The sequence below is a fragment of the Pelophylax lessonae genome (genome assembly GCF_965119305.1).
Source record: "Pelophylax lessonae genome assembly, chromosome: 7".
In the NCBI taxonomy this organism is placed as follows: domain Eukaryota; kingdom Metazoa; phylum Chordata; class Amphibia; order Anura; family Ranidae; genus Pelophylax; species Pelophylax lessonae.
Window position 1 is genome coordinate 233136268 of NC_138774.1, and position 27377 is coordinate 233163644.

General features: G+C 43.0%; 1 protein-coding gene across 1 annotated transcript in view; it reads right to left on the minus strand.

Annotated features, from left to right (window-relative positions):
• FGD1 (FYVE, RhoGEF and PH domain containing 1) overlaps positions 1–7467 on the minus strand; it is a 283074-nt gene extending 275607 nt beyond the window's left edge. The window contains exon 1 of the mRNA XM_082264429.1: positions 6458–7467. Within this exon, the coding sequence (XP_082120555.1) occupies positions 6458–6722 (265 nt within the window). The 5' untranslated portion in view covers positions 6723–7467. The remainder of the gene's footprint in view (positions 1–6457) is intronic.
• Between the last annotated feature and the right edge of the window lie 19910 nt (positions 7468–27377).

A 27377-nucleotide genomic window follows, 5' to 3' on the forward strand; every position in this document is an offset into this window, starting at 1 on the left:
AATAAATTTAGTGCTTGTAGTCGTTCCTTGTAATTAAGGTCCTCCAATCCCCTTATTAATTTTCTTGCCCTTCTTTGGACTCTCTCCAGCTCCAGCACCTCCCTATTAAGGACTTATGACCAGAACTAGACAGAATAATCCAGATGTGGCCTAACCAGAGTTTTATAAAGTGGCAGGATTATAGTTTTATCGCTGGAATATTTCCCTTTTTTTATGTATGCTAATATTCTGCCGGCTTTGGCAGCTGCAGCTTGACATTGCATGATATTGCTCTGTCTGTCTTCTACTAGGACCCCCAGATCTTTCTTCATCCTTGATTCCCCCAGAGGTTCTCGCCTTAGTGAGTAGTTTGTGTTTATGTTTTTAGCCCCCAAATGCATTACCTTACATTTCTCCACATTAAACCTTATTTGCCATGTAGCTGCCCTCTCCACTATTTTGTTCAGGTCTTTCTGTAAAATTTCAAAATCCTGATGTTAAGTTATAAGCCCTGATTTTTTCACAAAAACTAAGATTGAGCTATATATTCTATCCTCTATATCATTTATGAATTAATTAAACAGAATTGGTCCCATGACAGAACCTTGGGGTACCCACTTACCACACCAGACCTGTCTGCGTACACGTTATTAATTTACCACTCTTTGGATGTGCCCCTGTAACCAGTTTTCTATCCAAGAACAAACCTTACGAAGCTGAAGATGTCTGCAGACCTCAGCTTGTAGATTAAGTGTTTATAGGGAACTGTAGCGAACGCTTTTGCAAAATCTAGATACACCACATTCACAGGCCTCCCCTTATCTAGATGGCAGCTTACAACAATGTTAACAGGTTGGTCTTGCAGGAACGACCCTTTGTAAACCCATGCTGATTACTACTAATGACACTATTTTCTTCAGAAAATTCTTGGATATAGTCCCTTATCATCCCCTCCAATAATTTACCTACTATTGATGTTAGGCTGACTGGCTGTAGTGTCCAGGTCTCTGCCCTTTTTTGAATATTGGGACCACACTGGTTTTTTGTCCAATAAACTGGTACAATTCTTTTCATTATGCTGTCCACAAAGATTAGGAATAATGATCTAGTTATAACCTGACTGAGTTCTTAGTTTTTAGTGAATATAAACTGGTTAATACCTTTTCTCATCAGCAGTATATAGCAGTCTTGTGACTTCTATGAGTGTCTGATTAAAGCTTGTAGGAGTTTTCATTCTGCTCTGATTGTCCTATAAGGCTGCAGAACCCCTGACCCTCTGTCTGGTCAGGACTTATTGGCCCTGTGCTGATCACATGCACCCACCTAAGAAAAAAAAACTCTCTAGCAATACACACCAAACAGAGCAGGGGCAGAGTGCCTTCAAGGCTCTGTACTATCAGGAGATGGATTGGGGACAATCTAAGAAGGGGAGGATCAGAGAAGATTAAGAAGATCAAACAGCCTTTTTACACACATAATTAACCCCTTAGGTTCCACAGTATGTATAACAAGTATGCTTTACTGCATATACAGACTGGTTTTACTGTTGTGGGTTTAGTAACACTTTAACTCTATATGCGTGTTTGTTAAGCGTCAGTATTTTTAGCTAGTTTTCCTATGGGGGCATTCAATGGGGGGAGAAGTCTAGAGCACCACAAGCGGACCCCAGAAGAAGCTGCTCTGTGCAAAACCATTGCACAGAGCAGGTAAGTATAACAAGTTTGTTATTTTATTGAAATAAAAAAGGAGGCTTTAGTGTCACAAATTTTCTGGCTAAAATTTCACTTTAGGCAATAGGCCATATACACATTTTCACACACAAGCACAATTTTTAACACACGATTCACACAGGTTTCACCCAGGATTCACACGTTTTTCTAATGGGTGCATCCTAGGTGACAGATTTATGTGAAAATATTCATGAATAGGCCCCCAATTGTTTATGACATTACTTCCAGGTGTATGTGCAACAATTCAAATTTTTGCCCCTTATGTAATCCAGTCTTTCTTATAGGTTTGTCATAGCTAAAGAGGCCCAATCTAGGAAAGACACTCAGCTTCCAAGCTGCAACATGAGCTTTTCCTGCTCTATTTCCGCATAAGGCTAGGTTCACGCCTATGCGTTTTTTTTTAATGCTTTTTGCAGAAACGCCCCACAGTCCATTTAACATGGTTTCCTATGGGACAAGTTCACATCTATGCTTTTTTTCAGCCACTACGTTTTTGGAAAGGGTCAAGGACTTAAGCTGTCTTGTTGAAAAAACCTGGTACAGTAGCGGGGGCAAGAGGATGGGGAGACATTGCAAGAGGTGGTGGGGATTTAAAGCTCAAACTACTGTAACCAAAAATAAATCCCTATACTATAAATTGGTATATTGGGTGCTCTCCTGGTATAAACAAATGTAGGTAAAATTGTTTTATTTAGTCTTTTCAACAGCTTTTTTTTGCAGACAATATTGAGGATAAACCTTTCATACAGGGTGTGAGGTTACAATTAAATGCTATGTTCATGTCTGTGTTTTTATTGAGGTTGAGAGTTTAGGAATGAAGGTTGTTGGGATATAATGAACATGCCAGCCTGTATCTATGCACATGAAGTGGAACAGAACAAGTGCCAGGTGGGAGGAAAGTGGCCTATATCATGCACAAATAAGAAGACACTAACCATTTTTACTCATTTCTGACAGCTACAGCAACTCGCCATCTGCCACTATTTAGCCACATGGTGTCTGCATAAAAGTGCCCATAGAAGACAATGAGCTAATATTTGGGTCACCAGAAGACACATTCAGTTGAGGCTTTTCCAGGAGGGGTGAGAGGAAAGCAGACTGGCTAGAAAACCGTGTCAGTCACTTTTGTTTCCCCCATGCTAACTTACTGCCCAAAGTGTCTGCGGTGTAAGGTTCAGTTCACACCTAAGCGTTTATTGGTGCCTTTTGCAGAAACATACTACAGTCCATTTAACATGGTTTCCTATGGGACATGTTCACATCTATGCTTTTTTTCAGATGCTGCATTTTTTAAAAGGGTGACGTTTTTAAATGCAAAACGGTGCAGACTTCAATGGAGAAGCTGCAGAAAAGCATGTAGTGCATTTTTGCTGCGATTTTACAGTGATTTTGAAGCAATTTGTCTTTTGCATTTTTGAATCTGCAACAGTAAAGTAGGCAAAAGGAAAAAAAAAGCATAAAAGCGCAAAAATGCATCGAAAACGCGTGTGCAAAATGCACCACAAAAAGCACCGCAGACATGGAATAAAAGCAGAGGTGTGAACCAAGCCTAACTAACAGGGTCTCAACTGTTTCACCATGCAATTATACCTGTTTATGGAGCTCACAGTCTGCTCTGCTACAGATTTGGCCATCTGCAGGACAATTTTTTACAAAAATGGGCCATCTAGGCATCGATGACTGCCCACATACTGTAGTTCTGGGGACAACAGCCAAGACTGTACAAGTCCCATACATGTACAGTTAAAAATGTTGCTCCTTCTATTCCAACAAAAACTTATATCAGTACAGATCAATTCTGAGCAGGAAGGTAATGAAGCATGCCCACAAAAGTTGATCATTGGAAGATCAACTTCCTCTGTTGATATACTGCATGTGTACAGACACTTTTTCTTGGGTCAACAATTGCTTTTGGCTGGCAAAACACAAACTGAGGATTAGTGCTTAGAGGTATCTTCAGAGACCAGAAGGAAGGTGTGGATACCTCCAAGATTTAGCATTATTTAGCTAATGTCTCTGCATCTATAATGAAGATAACTCTGCTTTTGTGTATTATGATGATTATTTAAAACTATGATTATTCTAAATAGGCAAAAAGAGCTACTTTTAGGGTGCATTCACACTTGAGAATGCACCTGCACAGCGATTAGATGCCAGGACCCCAGTGGGGGTTCCTACAATGAGCTGTGAGAGCCAGCCCTATGCAAAGCAGTGGGAGGGTGCCAGGTCATACAGCTAATCATGCCCACTCACATGTAATCAATCGCTCATGCAGCAATCACATGCGAGTGATCAGCCCAGTCACATGTGATCGTTGTTTGACCGATTCCTTACGAGCCAGCAGCCTCCCATAGCTTTCAAAGGGGCTGTCTCATACAGCTAATTGTGGGAACCCCCACTGAGGGTCTTGCATCTAATCGCCATGCGGGTGAATTCGCAAGTGTGAATGCATCTTTATACTAGAATTGATCAAAGTGCCATTTCAGTATTCTGGGATTCAGACCTGGTTCACATCCATGTAGGTGCCACAGTGTGGGTGTGTTGATGCATGTTTTATGCTGCGTTACGGCAGCACATTCAAATGAATGGGCTGCCCAATGCACTAAAACTGCACCAATTAAACACACTGCTCCAGAATGTATTGTACAATGCGATCATACTTTCTGATACACTAAAATGCACATGCATTAGCAAGGTACATCGGGGTCTCGTTAGGGCTTATCTATGGTCAAAATTTTAAATGATGTATTTATTTCTACCTTGTGTTTGAATTATTTTTAGCCTTCTCCTATTAATTTGAACAATTTTGAAGTTTGCGAAGATCCCCACACTTTTCCTCCCTAAATTCTGTGACATGTTTACGATGTCTTGTGAGTAGACACTGCTGTCCTACACATTTCGCAGAGCTTGCCTTTTGAACTACAGAAGCGCTGTGAGTAGGAGTTTCAGGAGGCAGAGTCAGTACAGGAATTACTGTAGGCAGCAAGTACCTTGGGATATGTAGTCCTTAGAAATCAAAAGTAAACAGCAGAGGAGAAGTTGAAAAGCATGCAGGGAATCCAGGAAGTTGGATAAAAATATTGCTATTAAAAATGGTATAAAATAAATGTGTATGCTGAAACTATAGATATCCTTTAAGAATGAATGGCAGTCCAACGCAACTACAATAAGGATACTTTTTCGTATTCTGCAGGACCGCATGCAATTTTCCGTGCTTTCCCTTGGTACATTGATGTAAACAGGGCTCCAGTCTTGCTCCCAACACACACACGCGCACACACACATGCACTCTCCACATTACGGCCAAAACAAGAGACTTTAAAAATGGCTGTGCATGATAGAGACAAGGTGAGCAATGCAATTACAGGGAGCACAGGGATGAAACAGCAGCTCATACAGTGCAACCTGCACTAGAGCCCAGAGATTATAGGAGCCCTTCACCAAATAACCAATTGTAAGACTCTAGGAGACAGGACACAAAAAATATAATGAAACAATCCAGATTGCAAATAATGTGCAAAAAAAGGTTATTGGTAACTTTCCAAAAGAAAAAAAAGGAGAACACCATACCTGGTGGTACTTAAAGAGTGTGATAGATCAGTGTCATAACAAAAATAGGCAAAACAAGCATCAACAGCTGCCAGGCCTATGGTGGCTGGAGGGGCACAGTATGGCTTTAAAAAATATAATGTTTTTATTTATCAGCAGAACCTTTCACACTAAGCAATGGGCTATACTTTTGAAGGCATTTGTGTATGTGGTTGATGTTAATAATAACAATATTTCACAGGATCAAGTCACTTTTGTGTTAGGGCTAATAAGCCATTAGGTTATGATGGGGACATATTTATAAATCATTGAATGTGATATTTACCAATTATTGTAGGCGAATCTTTTAGGTGCAGGTGTTTAAAATTAAAGTGATTGATTCACAACCGGTGAATAACTGGCGAAAGTCACATTTACCACTTTATAAATATGCCCCCCAGTATCATTGAAAAGCTGTCACCTTACAATTCAAACTTTGCTGTACCAGTCAGTTGCAAAGGCTATTGCAACAACATATTCATTACTACGCAGGTTCTACAGTGACCTACCATGACCCATTAAAAGCGTACGTCACCTGCATACTGAAATAACCTCTGAAAAAATTGTGTTGCTCACATAATTAACTCTACTATAATTCAATTTTATATGTATAATCCACAGAAACTTCCCTGGCTCAGTACATCTTCTATCTTCTATATCCTGAGAAGGAAATGTGGGCAGTTGGTACATACCAGCATTAGAGTAGCTGCAACAGAGACGGTTACCCAAATCCTGCCCATCTGCATTTTTCAAAAATGTCATACTTAGTAGTTAAACTTGGAACACAGTTCAAATATATGAATGCAAGCTGATTACATATTAAAGGGTCAGTCCACACACAACTGATATTACAGTCATGTGTGGACCCTAGGGGACAGAAACACCCACGGATTTCTGATAAAGCTTGCATACTCCGGAAGCCAGATTTTCCCTGCATTCTCTGTCATGCAAAATAAATAAAAAATAAAAGAAGGAGAGTGAGACACCCTGGTGGTCGTCATGTCAGGTGGGCAGACCTAGAAACTCAGGTGCAGGATTTTTGCTGTTGCGGGTTAACCTGAAGGACTCAACCCGCTGGCATCAACCCTAAAAATGAGATGTCACTTTTTGGTAGGCACATCAGATTACAAAATGTACAAGCCATTGCAAAATTTACTCACCTTCATTTTGCTGGGTATGGCCTCCAGGACCTGCCGCAGCACCTCCAATATGATAGGAGAAGCGTCTGGATTGGAATTGCTTGGCATAGGATCCTGGCTCCTCTCGGGGGCATGCTGGTGGGTAGGTGTAAGCAGTGCTCCTGGGCCGGTTTACCTGCATGTTTGCAGGGTGGAGGAGACAGACCTGTGTCTCTTTAACTGGCAGCTCAACCTCTCCCCTCTGACCATATGGGAAGCCAGGAGAGGGGTCTGGCTGAACAGACATTGAGAGGGTCCAGGCATTGGTAAATGAACATGGGCAGAAAGCAGAGTCAGGAGCCTAATTACACAACACCAGCCTATTCCTTGCTCCTCTCCTTATGCCGGATGCTGCGTGATGAAATCTTGATTTAAATATTTAGAAGTGATCTTCCTTTTGCCAGTAAAAAAATGCAGTGCTCCTATAATCCAAGGTATTGCTGCATCAGCAAGCAGCTGCCTCACAGGGATATCACAGTGGAGTGAGACAGATGCTGCAGTACACAAGCAAAGCCAGGCAATTCCTGTCGCGAGATGGTCTGTGGGCTCTTCTGTAACACCACAGATCAGTCAGATAGTATTTCCAAGCCCATCCTGGAGGGGCTCTGTCCACTGCTCCACCATCCTCCCTCTGGCTTCCTTGGGTTTTTAGCCTGATGGCTAATCCATCACTCCCCCCTATTCCTCCACAATAAGCAGACTGCTTTGCCTGGAGGAAGGTCAGCTCCTGTATGAATTAACACCTTGTCCTCAGCTGTCCTTAAATCATTTGCAGCACTGGGCATCAAAAACAGCAGAGCTGCCTCGTCAAGGTGCCACCTCTACCTCCGAATGCTGCCAACACCCTTGGGTGCAACAATCATGCCTTCTGTTCAAGGCAAGCACACCTCACTCAGGCTCAGTCTGCAATATCCTTTGTTCTCTCTGCTTTTGCTAGTGATGGTTTTGGCTTGCAAACACACTCCTGCCTGCAGTTTTTTCTCCTTCTCTTCTCTTTTTTTTTTACTGTGTATGTGAAATCTGACTCTCTTTCCTTTGCTGTTGGATTTCACGTCAGATGTATTTAAAATCTGGTCTGGATTTTCCCCTCGCACATGGCTTTGCCCACCCCCCCCCACCCCCCATCTCCCAGGAATACTGTCTATAGCTTTTTTTTTTCATGACTTATGCAGCATCCTGCCTTAATAATGCTATTAACCACTTCTCTGCGGTTGCTGTAGTGTAGGCTATATAATGGTAGAGATATGATGTGGCTGCATCTGGTACCAAGAAGGTGAAGAACGCCTTATAGAGATGTACTCGGTAAATGAAAGCAGACCCTGGGAGAAGAGAGGTTGGATGGGAACATCCCAATATAGCCCCCTGCAATCCCTCGAGAATCAGTCGACAAGAGGAATATCCTCCACATAGAAATATGAGTTAACATCTGTTTCTATGCTGGATGATTGATCTTTAATAGATCCGTCACAAAACATCTAAGGGCAGCCATACCTTGTCTGATGCTGGCAAGGAATGCAAATGATTTGAGCAAAATTGGAGATATTCAGCAGGAGTTAAATCAAAAGTAATAGCGCACATTTGTGAGCACTGGAAATGTTCATTATTATTGGGACCCTAAAGCATAACCAAACCCAAATACAAAAATGTACTCCACTGCATATTGGAGGTGATGGCAGCATTCGTTTTTTTTTTTTTTGTTTTTAAGCTTTTATTTCTTTATTTATTACCTGGAGGTCAGCCAGTAACAAACCACCTGTCTTAGGGTGGCTACAATCACTCCAACACTGTATCTATGGAGGAGCAATGTAGCCACTATTTACAGCAGGATTGTCCATCAGTGGAGAGGGTATATTTAGGCTGGCCATAGACGGTTCGAATCTCGGCCGGTTCAGCAGGAACTGCCCAAGATTTGAACCATGTATGGGCAGGCTGATGGTACCCCAAGTTGATCGAATGATCAATCTATCTGGGTACAACCAGCCTGTCTGAATTTTTTCTGCGATTATCACTGTGTGTTCTCGAAGCCGGGGCAGCTCCCCGCACCCCCCCCCCCCCGGTGGGGAGAACACAAAAGCTCCGCAGGAAGGTTTACCTATTAACACTGACTGTGTTGATGGGGGAATCAAGTGATTTTCGTTCCTGGTGCAGCTGTGCATAGTAACCAATTAGCTTCTAGATTTTAGCCCCCGTTCACATCGGCACGATTTGACTTGCGATTTGACAGGTCAAATCGCATATCGCAGACTATTGACGGCAAAGGCACCGTCCCAATCTCTGTCTGACTTTGCGGCACCACACCAATTTCCAAAAGTAGTTTTTGCACTACTTTTGGTGACTTTGGTGGTGACTTCAATAGACATCTGTGCATAGACCCACACAGATGTCATTCAAGTCAACCCCGAAGTCGGACTGAAATACGGCTTCGAAACCACGCAAGTTCAGATGAAGTTGCACGATTTAAAAACTGCGTTCAGTGTGAACTAGGGCTTTTTGTCAAAGCCTATTTGAAGCTGAAGTTAGAAGCTGATTGGTTTCTATGCACAGCTGCACCAGATTCTGAGATGTACTAAAACAGTGTGTGTTCGAGGACATGCATCTGCACGGATCTTAAATTGGGATTACCCGCTGTGACCATACATTCACTACATGCCAGCTGAAAGGAATAAGAATGCCTACACAGGGTTGCATGGAACACCTGTGCATCCCCGCGCAGGTAATGCCTACACAGGGTTGCATGGAAAACCTGTGCATCCCCGCGCAGGTAAACACGGCCTTCAAATGGACGTAGAATACAAAGCAAAAGAAGGGCGCACCAGCCTAGCGCATTATCCTCAGCAAGTTTATTTGGATAAAATTGTTTAAAATCAAATACTCACAAACAAACATGAAGTTCAGGCACATCAATTCCATACACCTGCCTCCTACCAGAGGATCAACGTCTTTACTGGAAGCAGGGGGCTGACACGTTTCGAGGCCGTGCCTCTTCCTCAGAGCCTGGAGGCCATGGTCAAGTCTATAGTTTAAATATAGTATGAAAGGCCAGGCCTCCACATGACCCCTGGGGGATGTGGGAGGAGATATCGCCCAAATGGGCGTGACTACACAGCCCCTTACGACCACCCTGGTCGTAAGGGGCAGCAAAGCCTAGCCATCATGGATGCCTAATATCAGCACGAGTTCCGGGATTGAGACAGCCTGAGGACCAGGTTCCGAGCGCAGGAAAGGGGGTGCTGTTCAGCACTTATCTTTTTTGGAATATATACAAGTGGGATTCCTGCAGCTGAGGATTAGGCCCTCTAGTGATTCATTGGATTGGCTGTGTTGTAAAAAGGACTCTACAAGATGGTCCTCTCTATGGAAGAAAGGGAACTCAGGAGGCAATCCCTAGCTAGAGGTTTCAGCAGTAGCATCGATTCCTACGAAAAGCAGCATGCACCTAGTACGGTGAATAAAGAAGCTCCAGCGGTTGTGGACAGAGAAGACACTATGGTGTCCTTGTTTTACAAACTCAAACATTCCTTGGAGAAGGAAATGACGCAGTGGTGGGACATCCTACTATTAGAAAAGTATCTTGAGGTTAATAGGATTCCTAGAGGCCTCAGACTTACTAAGACTTGCTTCTGGTTAGATGAGGACCTACAAACCAATTGGCTCAATAAGTTGAGGGAGTGCAATAAAATCCTCCTTGAATCTATTGTGACACAAAGGAAAAGGAATTTGGACAACATCCGTGAGGATCTGAAAAACATACAAGAAGAACTGGCCTCCTTTGTAGATTTGCCATCCTTTAGTAGTTGGGATGGCAAGGTAAATGACCAGATTGTCAATTTCGAAACAGACTTAATTAGTCGCAAATCAGGAAAATTCGAGAGGGACAGACTTGATTATCAGGAGGGGAGAGAGTTGAACTGGAAAAGGGATTCATTTACTAGTAGGGCCCCTGTTAACGATCTCAGAGAAGGTGAGAATGTGAATCACTTTAGGCCCAATAGATCCCAGAGGAAAAAGAAAAAGAACAAACGCCACTACCAACAGCATAATAATGTCTATAACAGGGGATATGGCAACCCTAATGATATTAGAGAAGTTGACAGTGACAGGTCCAGTAAACAGGCCCCCCAAAGGAGCACTATGGAGAATACATCAGACCCAGCCCCTTGTGAGGATAGAGGTGTCTCTGATCGTACGATCACAGAGCCTCCCCTCGGAGGTTTGGAGGCCAATTGGGTAGACACCAGTGATAGACCCGGTCCTGTATGCCAGTCTGGCCACTTACCAGTTGGGGATCAGCAGCCAGATTCCCGTTTTTTAGGGAGAGGAGCTGTGGGGGGATTTACGCCCACGGCAGCAAAATATCAAAACTCGCTCCCTTTAAGACAGTCTCTGAGAAAGATGGAACAAAGGGAAAGAGAAAGAGAGGTACGAGGGGAGGAAAGAAGGCCCAGGGGAGGAAGAAGGTGATGGCTGGCAGGTCAACCATAAAGATCTATAACCTGTCTGCTTCGGTCTTTTCCGAGACTGAACTAGACCTGTTACGAAAGGGGCTGAATTTTGCGCCAGACAGCCAGCCTAACCTCTTCAACCTCTTTGTAGACCTGAATAGGTATATTCGTGGACTAACAGTCCAAAGATATTACGCTATGAAAAAGGACACGGTGGAACCCCGTAGCAATGAAATGGCTAGAGCACCAACCCAGTCCCCTAAGAATTGCATGACAGATGATGAAGCTCTCATTATTCTAGAGGACCTATTTCAGGAAGGGGGGTGCGAGGATTTTATGATGGACCTTCCCGTATCTGAGAGTGATGGGGACATCATCCATACTAATTTTAGGCCTAAGTCAACGTTTTTTCCCCACTGGGCTAAGGGCAATTTCATTCCCGTATTTTATGAGGTAGTCCTTGGGGAACTTAGACAACTATGTACCAGAAAGGACTACACTAGGTCCAATTCCAGGCGCAATATCCTGACCCAGGAAGGTCTTACTGTAGGGGATGTGATCAAAGAATTGAAGGGCAGGGATGATGTCATTATTAGACAGGCTGATAAGGGGGGGAGCCTGGTAATACAGGATAGGTCTGCTTACTTAGCAGAAGCCTTCAGGCTATTGGGCGATGAAGCAACGTACGAAAAGCTTCGGAAGGACCCTTTGTGCGACTATAAAAGGTCGCTCAAGGTCCTTCTCGACGATGCACTGTCCAAAAGCATCATCACGAAGAGTGAATATCACTTCCTGTATGTCCCGCATCCCAGAACCCCACACTTTTACCATATCCCCAAGATACATAAAAATTAGATCAATCCCCCCGGTAGACCGATTATAGCTGGCATTGACAGCTTGACAAGCAACTTGGGTAGTTACATCGATTCCTTCCTGCAAGATCTAGTGATGGCATTACCGTCATACGTTAGAGATTCAGGACACATGCTTGATATCCTGGCACCTATACAATGGTTGAGACACTATAAATGGGTATCATTAGATGTATCATCTTTGTACACGTCTATTAGACATGACTTTGGCCTTGCAGCAGTTGAGCATTATTTAAAAACCAGCTATCTTCACCCCTTCCAAGCGAAGTTTTTGGTTGACTGTATAGAATACACGTTGAATCACAATTACTTCGTATACTTGGATGAATACTATAGGCAAACCAGAGGCACAGCCATGGGAGCTCGATTTGCCCCAAGCTATGCCAATCTGTTTATGGGGTACTGGGAGGACCAGTATATCTGGAATAATAATCCCTACAGAGTCCATCTGGCCTTATATTCCAGATATATTGATGACATATTGATTATCTGGGACGGTACTAGTGAGGAGTTGGACGGGTTTATCTCACATTGCAGCAGCAATCCTTTTGAGATATCCTTCACCCACGTTGTAAGTGATAACCATCTGGTGTTCCTGGACCTTGAACTGCGAGCTACTCAGGAAGGGGGCATAATTTCTAAAACACACTTCAAACCGAGTGGAGGGAACTCCTACCTCCACGCGGAGAGTAATCATCACCCGAGGTGGATTAGAAATGTTCCTTTCGGTCAATTCTGCAGACTACAAAGAACGTGTACTTTGGTCACAGATTATGAAGAGCAGGACCAGATACTGAAAAATAGATTTCTGGAAAAGGGTTATCAGGCTAGTCTTATTGACGAGGCCTACAACAAATACCTACAACACTATGGGGGAGAGGGTACCAATGTTGGTGGTATTCAAGCCATGAACACATGTCGGGTGGCCAGGCCCAAGAAGTCGTATGCTAAGTCATCAGGAACAAGGATTACCAGGTTTAGCACTATATATAACAACAAAGCCTTTAGCATACAGCGTACTTTGAAACGTAATTGGAACATCTTGAAACAAGATCCAGTCCTAGGTTCTCTCCTCCCCCCGGCCCCAGAGGTGGTCTTTAGAAAACCCAGGGACCTTAGGAGTCAGATTGCCCCCAGTAAAGTTAGGAAAATTAAGGAGTGCGGTGGTATTACCCCGAGTAACCCGTGGTTTACTGTGTTCGATCAAAAGGGCAGCTTTAGGTGTGGAGTGAGGAATTGTGGAACCTGTTCATATATGTGGCATAGAAAGAGTGAGGTCCTCGGGCTGGATGGCCGCAGTAGGAGTATTAAACAGTTTATCAATTGCGGTACCAAATATGTAGTCTACGGTATAGTCTGCCCGTGTAACCTACTCTATGTAGGCCGTACTATACGGCCCCTTAGAGTAAGGTTTGGTGAACACAAGTGCAGCATATTGAACAGGAAAACGAAGGCAGGAACGAAGGACCGCAACAGCTATTCCATACCTCGCCACTCTGAGCAGCATCACGATGGGGATCCAACGGGCCTACGGGTCTTCGGCATTGAGCTAATAGCTAAGGACCCTGATGAGGGGGCTAGATTTCAGAGGCTGTGCAGAAGGGAGTCTTATTGGATCTTCACCCTAGGGTCCATGTCCCCTGGGGGTTTGAACGAAGATCTTGAAATCCAGAGTGTACTGTAGTTTCTTGCAGTGCATTCCTGTTTTTTCCCCCCCTTCTGTATGTGTTTCTGTCCCCCCGGCATCTGCTGCAGTTACCACTGCTCCTTTTATGGTTCCATCCTAGTACCACACCACCCTTTATTTCCTTTTGGGGTCTACACGCATATGCTGGTGTGTATATGTTCAGGCTGACGTATGTGCATGTGTGTGCCCCTCTCCCTTCCCCGTCTCCTCAATTGTGTGAGTGTGTGTGTGCGCAGCCAATGCACGCACATACACACACTGTTTGTTATACCATCCTCCTTTTTCTTTTTCTTTTTCCTTTCCCCTCAATTCATTCAAAGTGTATAGTTTTTTAGTATAGGTCCCACACCTAAGGTTTTATATTGGCTTACTGAGTTAAGTTTTTCAAGCTCTCCAAGGTTTGTTCGTAGAGGAGGTATGGCACGCGTAAATTCGTGTCTAAAGTTCTACATGCCATATTTAACGAGTCACACTATATGCACACATATATTTATATGGTTTTAATATAGATTTTATATAATGAATCATTTTGGTTCAGTATTTATATATATGTGTATGTATCTATATATATATAGTATATATATTTATATATATTTTTTATCCATAGTTATATAATTTAATTGGATATTGAACAATTTTTTATCTATTTAATTATTCTTATATATGTGATTCTTATTTTGGCTTAGCAAGTCACATTATTGGTACACAAGTACCCATCATTTGATATTATTAATGCTAATGTTAATTTTAACTTTACTGGTTCAGGTTACTTTATCTGATGTTATAATACCTCCACTGCTATTACAAATATGTGCGACCACCATTGCTTCCAATTTTGGTGAGCTCTCCAATTAATTCCCACCAGAGTGGATTCTGTATGGTGCATTTAAATATAGTTCCCCTAGATATGGTCCGTATGGTACAGTGTACATGATGCATCAGCGGGGCACACATGCGTCCTCCCTTTTGCGGTTACTATAGGAACAGCTTGCCAGGGGCGGAAGTTGTCATTGCCCGGACGGGCGGAAGTGACGTTATGCGGTGGTGCGCACGCCAGTTCCGGGACGAGCGGCGTGCGTTCCACCGCTGTCCCGCCGCTAATGTATACGGAAGTAGGAAGTCGTCATGGCCTGGATGGGCGGAAGTGACGTTATGCGGTGGTGCGTGCGCACGCTAGTTCCGGGATGAGCGGCGTGCGTTCCACCGCCGCCCTGCCGATATAGCATACTATCTGGAATATCCTGATAGCCAGGCCTACAGTGAACACCATTAGACCACCAGGTAATATGCCCAATATGCCCAGTATGAGATTCTTGATTATCGACCTATACTCGATAGTTTCAGCTTATCACAGCAAACAACTAACGGTCCGCAGTGTATCATGATGGTAACTTCACACGCCATCCACTTACAAAGAATGCGTGTATGCACATTTCTTTGGATGTGCACAAGCAATGGCTCGTTTCCCACTAGGCGCCGGATTGTCCCTTTGTAACTGCTTGGAGGATGTGATGCTCTATTTGGTTTAGGACCAAGACATGCACAGGTCAGTTTACCACATCAGCTTTAATCTAACATTTTGGCATGTATGATATGTGAAATGGAGTCCACGATGGGTTGGGAAGTCTTTTGGACAGCTCACCAATGGAATAAATGGTCGCGTGGGGCTAGCCAATCGAAATGTAATTACAATTGTGACTTGCAACAGTTTTTGAGTAATTAGCTGTGTAGTCACGCCCATTTGGGCGATATCTCCTCCCACATCCCCCAGGGGTCATGTGGAGGCCTGGCCTTTCATACTATATTTAAACTATGGACTTGACCATGGCCTCCAGGCTCTGAGGAAGAGGCACGGCCTCGAAACGCGTCAGCCCCCTGCTTCCAGTAAAGACGTTGATCCTCTGGTAGGAGGCAGGTGTATGGAATTGATGTGCCTGAACTTCATGTTTGTTTGTGAGTATTTGATTTTAAACAATTTTATCCAAATAAACTTGCTGAGGATAATGCGCTAGGCTGGTGCGCCCTTCTTTTGCTTTGTATTTTCAGTGTCTGGTCGACCACCCTGGTCGTAAGGGGCAGCAAAGCCTAGCCATCATGGATGCCTAATATCAGCACGAGTTCCGGGATTGAGACAGCCTGAGGACCAGGTTCCGAGCGCAGGAAAGGGGGTGCTGTTCAGCACTTATCTTTTTCAAATGGACGTACGCTGTACAAAAAAATATTGCTGCAACTGGTTAATATATGTTAGCCGGTGTTTGCCTATAAATTGTTAGTCATTTATGTAAAGTCCAACTAAAGCTGGCCATAGATGGAGTGATTTTCACTTCCTCTCGGATTGCCTAGGCGGTCTGAGCAGTAGTAGGAGTGGGCACCTGTCAAAACTAGGTACCCGCTCACCCCCCAAAAAAAATTACAAACCAAATGTGGCATAGGAGGGGGGAGGAGTTTCCTAAAGTGGAGCTTCCCCTTTTGGGTGAAGCTCCACTTTAAGTAAACTTATTTCCTTGTGTGGGGAAAAAATAGGCTTGCTTTAAGTTCTGGGTCTTTTATGCTTATCCTTCCTTCATTATCTGGCTGGTCAATCATCCAGAACAATGACTTGTATATTAGGTGTTCCAATATTTTACTGGCTTGATGCTTGTTCTGGGTCAATAACTCACTAAGCAGGGAAGCAAGGATAAGGCTACAACAAGAGGATGAACCTAAGCCAGCAATGGAAACTCCAGTATCCCTTATTCCTCCCCTAACTGGTTTCTTTTAAAGGAACTCCAGAAAATTCCAGGAAAAAATAAATAAATAGCACATTAAATATACAGTATGTGGACAATACTCATCTTCAATCCAGAGCTGCTCCTTCCCCTGCAGTAATTATTTTCCAATACTAGAGGTCACCAGTCTTCTTGGTTGACTGACGACCTATGTCATACATTCAACCCACTTAGTTTGAGCTCCGACTGTCATGAACACATACCCTGGTGCATCATCACAGCAGCCTGGGCTCATTATATTACTGCACTTGATAGTGCTCATACGTCATTACCTGTAAACATGGGAATACAGAGGTCTGCATTAGGGTAAAGTTTGCACATTAAGTTGCATTTTTTTAGCATTACCTACATTATTAATTACTGCAGAGATATCACATTTTGTATCATGTAGGAAGGTGATTGTTTTTGGCAGTTTTTATCAAGTAGTGGGGTATTAAAATTTGCAAAAAGGCTGCAAAACAACATCAGATTTCACCAACAGGTAGTACTGCAGGTGGAGTCCAAGAAAGAAGTGTGAAATCTGGCTTTCTTAGTACATGTATGGGCACCAACCAGTGTACAGTAAACCCCCCTCCATTGCGGGGGTTACGTTCCGGACCCAGCCGCGAAAAGTGAAATTCCGCGAAATAGGAAAACCCTATTAAAATGCATTGTAGGCATGTTTTTTTACTGTCACTGTACGTGTAGAAGCATTTTAAGGTCTTTAAACACACTTTTAAAACAATAGAAACTCATTTAAACACATAAAAGATACTAAGAGACATAGCAAGAGCTATGGAAAACACAAAAATATTTCATTTTTAATGATTTATATAGTAAAATAACATTACAAAAAAAACCGCGAATTACCGGGACCGCAAAAACTGAACCGCGATGTAGCGGGGGATTACTGTATTTGCAGTTTTCCAGAGCAATCCCATTCGTTATTTTGTTCGTTATTTTGTTCTCTATCATGAAATAATCAAACCCCTGCATGATCGCCAGTTCAACCGCAATGCAAAACCACACTATATAAGTTATGTTGGGGTACCTCCCCAATAACTGCCTAAAATTACCCTACCAAACTGCTCCTGCATATTGTAACAGTATATTTCTGCTTTATCAGGAGAGAAAATCAGAAGATCAAAGAAATATTTTCATCCCATGTACAAATATCTCATATGTCCCTCTCATGCATCCACTGCTATGGTTGGTAGATATGACAGGGGTTTATAACTGCTTAGAGATTGTGCATATTTGTGCAGTTCCTACTCTGTCCTTAGCCCAAATAGCAAGCAATTGTGCTGCAAGTTTGAAAATGACTTGCTTAGCTATTGCTAGACTTGCCAGGCTTCACAAGTTTGTTGCACAATTGCAGCAAGTCCACATTGCATGACTCCAGATCAACTTTCTTTGCTAACATTCTGCAAGTCTGCTGCAAGTTCTGGTTCAGTTATGTTGTGCAATATTCATCCCACCACAGGGGTCACTGTGGCTGAATTTGCATGCTGTGGACCAGCCTTTTTCAACCGGGGTGCCTTTTGGGTTCTTTAGGGGTGCATTGGCAAAATGCCTAAAAATTGCCCAAAAATTGTGCATAAGCCAGCAAGTGGATTAAGCCTGTTTTTGTTACACAAATTCATAGGTTTTCATTGTGTAACATTACAACTCTAAGTACTGTGCAGGCCACCCACCCACCAGAGTCCTAAGTACTGCTGACATCATTGGTTGATTAAGTGGACATTGCGCACCTGCATAGCAACTCCACCCCGCCCCTCTCTGTCAGCACTGGGGTCAATGTTAGCTGCATGGGGGAGAGAAACTGAGGTAGAATAAATGCTGGAACACTAGTCAGTGACAGTGTACAAATGTGTATTTGCTTTGAAAGAATAAATTACTTCTAATATAGGGTGTTCTTTGTGTGTGGATGCTGCTGCATTATGTAAAACTATTAGTTTTGTTTTTAACATTTTAGAACTGGGTGCCTCTAAATAGTCAATCATTTTAAAGGGAGTCTTGACTGGAAAAATGATGAGAAACACTGCTGTAGACTTGCAGAGCTCTTGCTGTAGAATCAATACTGCAACTTTGCTCTTGCTAGAAACTTGCCCCACAAATTTACTACAAATTGGAAAAGTGTCAACTAGAACTTGTACTTCAAGTTCTCGGCAGGTGTACCACTTTCCGGTGAAAATGTGCAGCAAGCTAACAGACTTACAATTCAACACTGCCACAGATTTGTGGCAAGTTATCCCTGCTATCTGGGAGGTTAAAAAAAATGTATATTGCTGCAGGATAGATAGGAATTACACATAAACAATAATTTCAAGTAAAAAATAAAGAAATAATTAAAGCTAACTAAAATACAAGACAGGTGGCTGGTTTATATCCCGGACCTCTATCCAGATGACTGGAAGGAGGTGTATGCCTCATATCCTGATACTGTAATCTCTGCTAGGGACAAGCTCCTACAATTGAGATATTTACACAGGAGACTGTCCAGAGACTGTGGATTCTTGTCCCATTTGGTTAGAATCTCCTTTTGCAGAAGTCTGGTATGGAACTGAGCGAATGGGACGGCCTCGAAGGTGGAGACCATCAGGCCCAGCACCTGCATGCAAGTTCTGAGAGACGACAGGCGATTGGATAGCAGGAGACGAATTGCACGCTGCAATTTCAAGAGTTTTGTTTCCGGGTGAAACACCCGGGCTGAGGCTGAATCCAGAGTCAGCCCCAGGAAGTCCAACTTGTTAGACAGGGTCAAGGCTGACTTTTGAAAATTCAGAGTCCAGCCAAACTCCTGCAGAGTTCTCACCGTGATGTCCAGATCCTCCAATACAGATGAGGATTCTGCCCTCAGAATAAGATTGTACAGGTACCCCAGTACCAAAATCTCCTGCTTTCTGAGTAAGGCTAACACCGGGGCCAACACTTTTGTGAACACTCGAGGAGCTGAGGCGAGACCAAAGGGTAACGCCACAAATTAATAGTGCTCCTCGCCTATGGGAAAGCAAAGAAAACATTGATGCCCGATGTAGATCGGGATATGAAGGTAATCGTCCTTGATATCGATGGAGGCTAGAAAGTCCCCTTGATGAAGGGAAGGCACAACTGTGCGAATGGATTGCATTTTGAATTTTTGAAACCACACAAAGTGGTTCAGGGCCTTAAGATCCAGGATATGACAAACCTTCCCTTCCTTCCTGGGGACCGTAAAGAGGTTTGAATAAAACCCCTGAAAACGTTCCGACTCTGGAACTGGGACAAATCCTGTACCGCTCCTAGCAGGCCCTGCAGCCGATCCGCAGACAGACACAAATTGAATGGGAAGAACCTTGCCGGGGGCAAGGATCGAAACTTGATCTTGTAACCGGACCGAATCGACTTGAGTACCCATTTGTCTGGGATGAACGAGGTTCATGGACATGGAAAGAAACAAAGACGTCCCCCACCCCTAGTACATGTGAGGGCGTCCCTTCAGGCAGGGGAGGGCTTATCCGTGAGGCCAGAGGAGCGTGCCTTGGACTTACCACACCAGGGTCTCTTGGAACTCCCGGAGAAGGGGTGAGAGGGTTTAGAACACTTGTCCTGCGACCCCGACTATTAGAACTTGGCGGGGGTCACTCCAGGCAGGTCACCCCCCTCATCTCAGAACAAGGGGTGCTGCGGGCCTGAGGAACGCTGCGACTCTGGCCACGACCAGGTCATGTGCGTCCTTGCGAGATGTCCCACTCACATGCCCGTCCCTCCAGTGGAACCATGTCACGGCCGACCTAGCATGGAGCTGAGGTCTGCACACGCTCATTGGCCAGACTGGGATGACCATAAGGATCTTTGCTACTTAGTGCGTCACCCAGTCCGGCAGTTGATTGTAGTTCTCACAGGAACAGATAGAAGAAGAAAATAACAAAATGAAAAAGTTCCATTTAAAAAAAGGAGAAAAATGAAAAAAAAAAAAATGCCAGGACCAGAGATCCCAGCAGGGAGCTAGGTCCTTACTCCTGACTAGGTAGAAAAAAACTGAGATCCTAGAGCAGGAAGTGGGAGAATACCACCTGGGACTGCCCCACAAGTGTAGTTAAGCTTTGTTAACTTTTGTTAACCCTTTGCCGCCTAGTGTCCTACTCCTAGGAAGAGCAGCATAACCCATCTGTCAAATGAAGATATGACGCTGTGTCCGTCAACTAACGAAAGAGAAACAATATTTTTTACTTTATGCTATAAAACATCCAATAAAAAAATGTAAAAAATGTAATTTATTCTGTAATTTAGGCCAATATGTATTCTGCTACATATTTTTGGTAAAAAAATCCCAATAAGCGTACATTGATTCTTTTTTCGCAAAAGGTTTAGTGTCTATGGGATATTTTAATGGAATATTTATTTTTTAGTAATGGCGGCGATCAGCAATTTTTAGGGACACTGGAATAAATTGGACACCTAACTAACACCTTTTTGGGGACCAGTGAAACGTATACAGTGATCAGTGCTAAAAAATGCACTGTCACTGTACTAATGACACTTGCAGGGAAGGGGTTAACATCAAAGGTTTAAGTGTGCTCCTAGGGGGTGCTGTCTAACTGTGTGGGGGATGGCCTAACTTGAGGAAGACAGAGATCCATGTTTATGCTTAGCAGAAACACAAGATCCCAATCTTCCTCTCTGACACAATGGCGGTCTGCCTTGTTTACATAGGAAGACCGCCGTTCTCTGCCTCTCATGTGAACGATCGGTGGGTCCTGTGTCTGCGTACGCGTGCCCTAGACCCTGTGCACAAAATCACGTACATGAACATGATTTTGCGCAGGAGGGCCTCCCTGCCCTGCTGCGTGGGGTGGTCCCCAAGTGGGTAATGTAAGTTTTTTCTTCAGGTCTGATTTTTCTCATGCATGGATTTAACTTTGTGTTGCTTCGGTAAGTACAGAGTTTACAGGCTTTGATAATGCAGTGCTGTGACTATTCCCTTTTCTATACACTGTTTGTTGAACACTTCTTTACCACTGTATTGACTTGACAAGTATAATTTGTATGTGCAATTTTTTTCAATAAACTAAGTTAAAAAAAAAAAAAAAAAAAGCAATCACTTACAAGTAACTTTATATTAGAACATGATATGTTCTCGTTTACACAGAACCAAGTGGGTGGGATGACTAAAAGGGAGTTAAGATGTTGATTACTGGCCGATGCAACACCCAAATATATAACAGCTGTGAACCTACCATGCCTAGTATGTGGGTGTGACAGATATATTGCCATGGAAACTGACATCATTTCCACATCTAACCGCACACCTTTCAAATACATTGTTTAGGTAAGACATGCATTATAGTAAGACAGATAAATTAATACAACTATTACAGTCATTGTCTCTGGCATATAGCTTAACTATAAAGAGATATTCTAACAGATGTAAAGGCTGATAAAAAAAAATCACCTTTGCACTTTTCAGGCAAATAATAAGCTCTAAAGCCCCGTACACACGCACCGATCGTCGGCCGAACGATCGGCCGTCTTTTGTCCAGGGCTGTCGTGTCTGTTGAAAACTGCAAAAGACTGCACACGAATTTTGTCGGCCAACAACAGCCGACTGCAGAAGTGATGTCATGTGATGGTTAACTTTCCTTGTCTTTTTTCTTTTCTGAGCATGCCCAGTCTTGCAAATCTGCTGTCTGTCGGCCGAAATCTGTACTGACTGGCGAACAATCGGCCGTTCTGGTGTTGGCCAACAAAAATTTTAATGCTTGCACGATAGATTCTGTTCGGCTGAAAATGCGCTGTCGGCTGTTGGAAGCATCATACTAACAAGCCTACAATCGGCCGATCGGTTGTCGGCCGAATATTTACGGCCGACAATCGGTACGTGTGTACGGAGCTTTAGGAAGAGCAGCAGTTATCAAATATGTATGTTGTTTTTAAAGGGCCAATATACATTTAAAGTGAAGCTGCAAGGACCAAAAGGATGGAAGTTGCCACTTCCACTTTGCTTATGATGGAAGGATTCCACATTCTTGCAATACTGCTTAATGAATAATTGATCCAGAACAATAATTCAAACACAAATTGGTAATGGCAGCTCCAATAGTTTCTATATGGACAGGTTCCCTTTTAAGCAAAAATTACCTTTTTAAAGAGATTTAAACCTACCCTAGCCAAGACATGGGGAATGTTTAAATTGTTCAATGTGAAGAGCACAACACAAAAAGGAGTGCGCAGCAGTAGGCGCTCTGGAAGACTCAAGACTAGAGATAGCAGGATGATCCTTCAAATGCAAAATAGTGCATATAAGAGCTAAAATGTCCTCTTGTAGTTCTGAGGTAATGGCTGGAAACTGCGTTGCCTCATGAATGGTCTCTTTAGAGATAGTTCCTGTGAACTGTCGCTGTAACGGTTGTCCAGTCTGTTGTGAGGCTTTGGGAAAGTCAGAGAATGACTTAAATTGAAGGCGTGGAAGAATTCTTAGAGCCTCAGTGGTCAGTATCTGCAGTCAATTTGGCCATGAAGCCTTGTGTGACTGCAGCAGAGACTTCCGATGACAGGGTAGGGGACTCACCCGAAAGAGCTAAGGGGGACTCAGATTAGGTAGCCCTATAGCCATAGCCATGGGGTTACTTGATTACAGATGTCAGTGCCCTCAGAGGATGAAGAGTAAGCTGGGGTCACCTGTAGTAACAAGACTGTTGCGTTTTAGTTTAGAGAAAGACATGATACACCGGTGGCCAACAAGGGTCGGATGGGTGGAAGAAATTAAAGTCACTGTAGGTGGGCAGTAGGAATGGGCCAAGGATCAGAGTTCTTCATGGTGCTTTTGCAAAGCTGGAAAAGCAGTTAGATGATGCTTGCTCTGCACTGAATAGCTGAAAAGAGAGTGCAAGAGAGGTCCCACTTTTGCTGACAAAACAGCCCCTGTTTCCACTAAAACAACCCTGACCCATCATGGCATGAACGCCACTAGACCTTTGAAGGTATGCTTTGGTATCTGTCTCCAAGCCAAGATCCTTTAAGTCCCCCAAGTTGCTAAGTGAGGCATCCAAGGATCCGACTTTTTCCAGAACATCCCACAGATTCTTGATGGGCTGAGATCTACAGAATTTAAAAGCCTAGTCAACACTTCAAACAATTTTTGAATTATTTTTGCATTGCAGCAATTTCCATCATCCTACTGAAAGAGACTACTGCCATCAGAGAATACCAATTCCATGAAGAGGTGTCTTTGGTCAGCAACATTGTTTGGGTAGGTGATATGTGTCAAAGTAACCTCAACAGGACCAAGGTTTCCCAGCAGAACATTGCCAAAAGCATCACACTGCCTCTGTCGGCTTGCCTTCTTCCTATACTACATCCAGGAGCCATCACTTCATCAGGTAAGCGACGCACACATACTCGGCCATTCACATGATGTAAAAGAAAAGGTAATTAATTCAACCAGGTCACCTTTTTCTATTGCTCTGTGATAAAGTTTTGATGTTCACATGCCCATTGTAGGCGCTTTTGGCTGTGAACATCGGTTAGCATGGGCACCCTAACTGATCTGTGGCTTCACAGTCCCATGCACAACAAACTGCGTTGCTATTTTTTTCTGCTTTCAACATATGGACAAAATGTTTGCTTGCTGTCTATTATATACCACTGACTTTCAGATGCCATTGTAATGTGATAATCAATATTATTCATGTTAGCAGTCACTGATCTTTTTGTTATGGCTGATCGATGTATGTATCATGGCAGAGACCTGTCTTCAAAGCTATAGGTGCTGAGAGATATTAAATGACAATCTACCAATTTGGATATTTCACATGGACAACAATCAAATGTGTATGAGCTACCTGCACACACTGCCACTGTCATCACGTGTATGTGGGAGAAAATAATGATTGCAATGCACAGAAAACCTTGGTTGTCTCTGACAAACTAGCGCAGGATGTGCCTGCAGTACTCCTCTTCAGTCTCCCTCCACAGGCCCAAGGAGAAGAACTGATGGCTACACATGCCTGAGGGTGGCTTTAACTGTGCCTGCATGCTTGACCACCCTCTAGTGTCCATGATCAGCTGTATATCTACTATGCACAGATATTAAGTGGTTACATGTTGTCTTCCTGCAGTGCGCTTTCTGTGCCAGAAGCAGTTAGGCTGAGTCAAACACAATTCTTTTTTGTAATATACAACAGTGAACAGCACAGGGCAAGTGAGCATTTCCCAACAGTATGCTCTGCCATGCTGACATGATACATACTATCTGTATGATACACAAGCAGCTTCATGTGAAATCGAGAAAATAGAGGATGAATTATTCTGTCTAGATTCAGGAAATGGCAAAACAAGGATGCATTATTACACAACCACGAACATGGTGTGACTTTAAGAAAAGGATCTGCTGTTCCCAACAAGCCAGTGTCTTACACAATGATTGTTCCCAACTAACCACATCAGGACAAATCCCAAAAGGACGCTTTCCTTAAAGAACCAATCAACGTAAAAAAAAAAAAAAAACTTTTAAAATATTAAAAAGGGCTACCAAAGCTTTAAAGCAATTTATATTGTTAAATGTAGATTAATATGATGAAAGCTTTTAATATAATTTGCTATCTACTTACTAGTTGTCCTGCCATACAGGGAGCATTGTAACTGTTTTGGGCTGGGTTAATACTGCTGCTTTATGGTAACACACTTGCTACCACAATGCGCAGTAAAGCATGTTACATGTGTTGGTGTAATGCGGAGCCATTGATTTTGAATGGCATCCCAACACCCTGGAATAAGGCTTCTTATGCATGATGGTATGCCGTGTTGCCACCCATTTTAATTACTACTACCGTTATTACATTCTATGAGAATGAAACAGAATCTATGAATGGAGATTTGGTGGATGACTGATATGTCTGACTCCTTTATTCATAGATAATTTTTAATTGATAGAAACTGTAGTAATGGCTTCCATGGATGGAGGAGGTGGCGGAAAGGGCGGCCATAGTCGGGCACTCTTGATGAGTGCCTGTCACAGCCCATTGGTTGTATTAACATCTGCCACACTGGAAGATTACGCATGAGGATGATTTTCACGAAAGGAGGAAACAACAGCACAATAGACACATCTTAATGAATGAAAGTAATGTCCCTTGTGCTGATTTTTTATTTTAGATAGCCATAGATGGATGAAAATTCCGCCAGCTCAAAAGGAACTAGCTGAATTTCGATGCATCTACAGTATGGGCTGACTGATTGTACTGAAGTCGATCAATTGAACGACTTCAGTACAACCAACCTGTTTTTTTTTTTTTGCCAACAGCACTCTATTCTGCTGGTGGAGAAGGCTTCCTGTGCTCCCCTCCCCCAGAACACAATGGTGCTGCAGGAGGGTTTTCCCCATCAACACCGACTTTGTTAATGAGGGAATCAAGCAATTTTCTTTTCTTCAACCTGTGGCTTAAGGAAAAAAAATTGCATACCGTATGACCTTTCTTGGGCTTTAGACATTATTTATTTAGTTATTATTTTAGCCCTCCCCATAATAAAAAAAAGGAAACTATGTACAAAGCCAGTATGAATTTTATTTACAACAATGGTTATCCAATACTCTCCCCTTCCAGCATATCTGGATGCAGGAGCAACTATCGCCACCTGTATAGAACGGACTGATGTGTGTCTCTAACTATACAATGTCTCTGTAGCCCAGGGTGGGTCTATGCCATAATTTACAGGAGAGTTTGGTGACCACAGGTGTTACCATTTACATGTGTATTTACCTTGATTTGCATTCGCAGACAAAGGAAACACCTGTTTAACTGGGGAACCAGGTAAATTCCCCCACAGGACTCTCTTTTCATACAAACTGTGGTAATCCTGTTTTTCTTTTCATTTCAAGTAAATTATTTCCCATCGTGTATGCTGTTATTTTAATAGGAAAAATGGATGCTGTGTTTTTCTACAGTGTTTGAACCAGCAGTAATGCTAACGTATATATGCCAGAGATGTGTGTTCAATTACAGCTTTGTAATGCACTGTGATAAACAGATAAATGTGATAGTGGGTGCCTAGTTGTAAGTATGACTACTAAATAGAGCCCTGTTTGCCTATGTATAAACCGACAAACATTAATAGGAATTATGAAAACATTTGGCTGCCGTGGTTGGAATGTTGAGTATTACCTTCCAATGGGAGTTGGGATTGTACCTTTTGGGATTTACATGCTACCCTTTGGGGGGAGGGGGGGGGGTTATTCCTCCTACAGCCATTATTACAGTCTACTGGTTTAATGTGAAATACCAACCTATGAGCACTGTATGTGCTCCTCTGCCTTATGATGTGCGTTATGTTACTGCTGTGTGTTATTTTTGATATCTGTTGTATCTTTTGTACCACTTATATGTTCAATGAAGAGCAATCCTGGTTGTTAAAAAATAGAGTCCTGTCCCCAGGTAGTCAGGGTATGATCACCATTGAAGAGGGTGTTTACCATGTGGCATATGTTAGAAAGGAACAGGCGACATCATTTTTCCTTTAGGCACTTTATACAAGAGTAATCAGCAGTAACAACACAGTACTCTTTGTGACAGTACTCACTGTCACTGGGAATGAAAGACAGACAATATGCTAAGATCATCAGCTCAACCACCTGTCTTTCAGACATCGTTGAATATGCTGATGTTCTCACCTGTTATCTACCATAGGTTCTGTATTTACAACTATTGTTTGTGCATTGTATTGCAGGAGCTTGAGGACGGTCGTCTGCTACTTAATTGGCTCAAGTTGATTGAATGACTGTCCTCTATTAGTTGCTGAGTGGAAATTTACTGTTTGTGTTGGTTGTTCTTTAGATATGTTAATTCTATTTCTGATTACAATTACATCTGCATAGGATAATGTAGTCAGGCAACCCTGACCTGTGTGTAGTAATTTGATCAGGAGGGGGATGTGCTCATGTCTGTATAAATTGAGTGTGAAACTTTTCAATAAAGAGAAGGTTCCTTAACTTGTACAAGCTAAGTTGTCGGCTAGCTTTGTATGGGGGCGGCTGGAACATTTGATATCTATGTTCATGACTGCAAGGAAGCCGTATACTGACGGAAGTCCACAAGTACAGTGTGGGTCGGCGGTTCCGTTACACTCTTCTCCTTATTTTATTCCCTTGCTATGGTAACTACTCCAGCAGCTGAGCAG